Raw genomic sequence first — 4,210 nt, 5'->3', positions numbered from 1 at the left:
TGTAGTGTGTGTCTTGTTTTTACAAAATGAGTTCATCACCATTTTGCTTTAAAGTGGCAATTCATTTTTGCATTTCAGTCTGTATTCTGCCAGGAAAGAACTGAAATAGATGGAATGAATAGAGTTAATTATTCTCTATGTAACTAACTCTGTGCACTTTTCTAATGTTTGACCCTCTAATTTTTGCGGTTTTTTAAGCCTGCAATCATTGTCATCCCCACTAGATGGACCTCGTGAGATGCAGAATTTATTCTGATCCAATCTGTGTTTTAAATATTTTCCTTAACTGTACAAGGTTTTAAAAAGTACAATTTACAGACCAAGTTCTTTTTTTTTTTTACACTGCACACATATTGGGGGAAAAAGAAAAAAAAAAAAAAAAAAAAGGTATTTTTAGTAATAATTTCTATTGAAATATAAGTATGAAATTGTACTGTCCATACTCCAGTCTTTACTGAACCCCAGTAACCCCAGTAAGATGCAATTATGCAGGATTCTTTCTTTTTTTCTTTGGGTAAAGATCAGCTTAGGGAAAATGGCCTCCCTGGGCTAAGCATGCCTTCAGTGAAGAGTATCTTAAGTTCTAACAGAAGCAAGCATGCTAAAAATGCATGCAGTCTCCAACCAACTTGCTAGATTTGCCCATCAGTAAACTGATGGCAGTTAGCTGACAGTGATCATGTGTGGCTCTGTAGTCACGATTTTACGTCTTACCAGAGCAAAGCAGAAAGATTAGGATGCTTGTGATGGAGGGACAGCTGAATATGTGGGGAAGAACCTTAAGCATGTTGCTGCATAACTACCAGATAGCTACATGGCAGTAGTAATACAGCTCGTAGACGCTGTTTGGAATTAAAACAAAAACCTAAGATACTTTAAAAATACTTACTGCATTTTTTTAGACATCCTTTTAATGTATGTTACGCATTTTTGTTGTCACTGAAGGTCTGCACTGGGGCTAAACAGGCATGTTACTTTCATGGATTATTATTTAAGTTTGTAGTTAACAGTTCCTAAGCTAAACAATGTGGTCCTGCTTATGAAATACTTCTTGCCTTTCTTCTTACCCTTTTTTGGTATATTTCACCTGGAATATAACTTTCAATAAATATTGTATTGATAAAGAACTGTTGATACATACAATCAACAGTATGTTAAAAGGCCAGTTACATATTTCTGTGAAAAGCCAAGTTATAAAACTGTAATTAATAGGGAAAAAAAATATCTTTGGATCAAGTAGTTGGGTGATTCAAGTCTTTGATAAGTAAACTGAACATTAAAAATGTACCAAACTACAGCTAGCTACAGAGCAAGCTGAATTATCCGCGTCAATTTGGTTGGTCCAGGGTGTGACATCTCCCATGAGTCATCAGTTTCTTCTAGTGCTGCATATTTTGTGTTACACAGTACATTCTTACCTTCAGTTCATAAATGTTAGGTTACCTGAAGTGCAGTACTATTTATATTCTTGCATTCCCACGCTGAGCAGCTGAAGAGAACTGAACATCCATCCGCTGTTTGCACTGTTTCTGTTCACTAGCTGACAGCAATTTAGTAGTAATCTGTGCAAACAGTTTTACCTACCTTTACATTCTTGTTTTCATGCTTCATGGAGATCATCTCAGCAAAGCTGTAGCATAGCATCCTCTTCAGATTCCTGACATTGGGTCACTTCCTGAAAGGACAGCGTTTGAAACACCTGCAGGGAAATTTCTGTCTTGGGAGTCTGCATCGTTTTGTTGCTGTCTCATAAGGCATCCTTTCCAGGTATCTGTATTTTTTTTCTTTATTTCTTTTGTTCATTTCTTTCCTCTTAGTAGTTTCTTGAGAAGAATCCTCGCATGTTTTAGATGTCAAGCATTATTAGAAATGTCTAGCTTTTATATTTTTTTAAACCAATTCTATTTGCTTATTGTCATTTAGTAACTTCTTTCCCTTTACAATCAAGAAATCATTGAACTACATACATACATTTTTACTTTTAAAAGAATTAAAAGAATTTGTTTCTTAAGCATGAAAGTACATTTTTATATCGATTGTTTATGTTTGTGCGAATTAGTAATGTCTAAAGATATTAACTGAACTTATCTGCCATTCTTTAAAGGTCTGAAAGTACTGTGTAATGACAATATGGTATGCAAAAGGCCTGGTGCAAAATGCTGGTGCTACATAAGACGGAGGTCTTTATCTAAAATGATCTTTTTGAAGATTCTGTGTAGATAAAGAAGGGATACAATCTAACATAGCATAATATAAATACATAGCATAATATAAATAATAACTGAAATCTCTTCCCTTCCCAACTGCCCCTGAAAAGAAAACATCTTCAGGAAACATATTCATTTCCTGCAATAAGTAGTCATTTAATTAAGGAACAAAAGTAACAGGAGTCAAAAATGCTTGCAGCTGTGTTTGTTAAGACATTATATAAAAAAAGAATGAAATTATAATACATTAAATTAGTTTTTAGAACATGAACATAAGCGTTTTACAAACTAATTGTGGTAAGTTCAAAATGTCTCGTCAACGTAATACTGAATGACAGTGTGTCATTTCCATTATGTCAGAGGCCCTGGAATGGTAAAGCCTGTACATGCACATCTCCTTTTCCATGATAGACTGCAAAACAGTTTAAAACAAGAGGTAAAGGAGAGTTGTAGGTTCTTTCAAGTACTTTTACTTCAGTCTTTTTCAGCAGCTAATCCCGTTCAACAGGCCATTGCTCTTCTGGCTTCAAAGTGAAGATCATCTCTGGTGTTTAACTCTTCCTTTAAGTGCTGCAGAGTTTTCATCCGCAGTCCTCTTTTCACATAAACATCAAGGTGTCCAGGACTGAACATAAGGGAAAGATGATTCCCTGACGTGTGTTCAGCAGCAATATCAAAAAGTAAGGGCAGAATTCTTCTCAGAAGAAAATTTCTATGGCCTGTGAAATCTAAGACAATTAAGAGACAATTTTAAATTACTTCAACATTTAAAAAATATACAATTTTTTAAAAAAAATCTGGTTTAGATTATTAACTTTCTTAAAATCAGCATTCATTCTTTTTAAAGGTACAAAACACTATTGTAGAATATTTAGCAAGTTTAATTTTCACGGCCATATTTCTTCATGTATGCCATGACTGTAGTGCAGTTACAGTTCTCAGGGTCCAGCCAAGCCATTTTGCAGTTATTGGGGAGTGCAAATGGAAAATCTATGTGGAGCTTGTTGGTTTATTTTTTCCTTTGGGAGTTAGGCCACAGTTTTCATTCTCAGTAACATTCTTTACTGCACCATGATCTTACTATTTTGTAAGATTAAAGCCAATGCTTTATTCTTAATATTTATTTTAAGAAAACGCATCCATTTTCTTTCAAAACACAGCTTCCTATGCACATTCAGCATGTAAGACCGAAATCTACAGATTCGTGACTCAAAGAGACTTTATTAGCAAGCAATGGCAATAAATTGCAGGAAGACTGACCTTGTCAAATGTTTACTTGATGCATGTACCTCCATTTCATTACTTTTGTATTCATTTAGCTCTTTCCGAATTGCTGCCTAGGAATTGAAAATAGAAGAGAGTTAGCAAATAATTTTGTACTAATAATTATTGTAAAATACCAGGCTCACAAAGCAGAACATGAGTTTCATTAAGTAGAAATTATAGGTGTTGGGTACAGCAAAACATACTATGCCAGTAGAGATGCTGAATATTTAGGTTATACAGATTGCTGATGATTTGATGGATTGCTAGAGAAGAGCTAACATAGGAAAAGATCAAATATTGTTCCTTTTCTGTATAAGTCTTCTAAAGCCATTTATTACATTTCTTACTTGGGAAATACTGGAATGAAGAACAAAGAATTTGATTTCTGCATCTCAGACCAAAGCAGTAAGTAATCCAACCGTGTATTTGCCATCTTATCCAGTAATTATCCCAGCATCTGCACTTGTTCTATTTGCTGCATCCCTGAAACTTCACAACTCCTTATTCAGCAACGGTTCTAGCTGGAATCATGATGTACTCTTCTGGCTGTACCTCAGGTACTTAAATGTGAAGATTACATTCACATATAAATTAGTTACGTGGCAGGTATATGATGGAACAGAAACAATTGCTTGTTTATGCTCGTGAAAATGTAAGATCAACCAACTCTGTGAGTGCTCACAGGAAACTGGAGAGGAAATACTGCATGTTTCAGAACAGGGCGAAGGGCATTTGCA

At 34.9% G+C, this 4,210-nt stretch overlaps 1 protein-coding gene across 3 annotated transcripts in view; it reads right to left on the bottom strand.

Annotated features, from left to right (window-relative positions):
- Window positions 1-2,338: 2,338 nt before the first annotated feature.
- Window positions 2,339-4,210, bottom strand: part of PHACTR3 (phosphatase and actin regulator 3) — an 87,354-nt gene continuing 85,482 nt past the window's right edge. For all 3 annotated transcript variants that reach the window (XM_015881481.2, XM_015881482.2, XM_015881483.2), the window contains exons 12-13: window positions 3,468-3,544; window positions 2,339-2,935 (exon numbers count right to left, since the gene is read on the bottom strand). In XM_015881481.2, the coding sequence (XP_015736967.1) occupies window positions 2,920-2,935; window positions 3,468-3,544 (93 nt within the window). In that variant the 3' untranslated portion in view covers window positions 2,339-2,919. The remainder of the gene's footprint in view (window positions 2,936-3,467; window positions 3,545-4,210) is intronic.

The sequence above is a fragment of the Coturnix japonica genome, chromosome 20, assembly GCF_001577835.2.
Source record: "Coturnix japonica isolate 7356 chromosome 20, Coturnix japonica 2.1, whole genome shotgun sequence".
Classification (NCBI taxonomy): Eukaryota; Metazoa; Chordata; class Aves; order Galliformes; family Phasianidae; genus Coturnix; species Coturnix japonica.
Note: the sequence above shows the minus strand (reverse complement) of the source record. Positions and strands in the feature narration are given on the sequence as shown.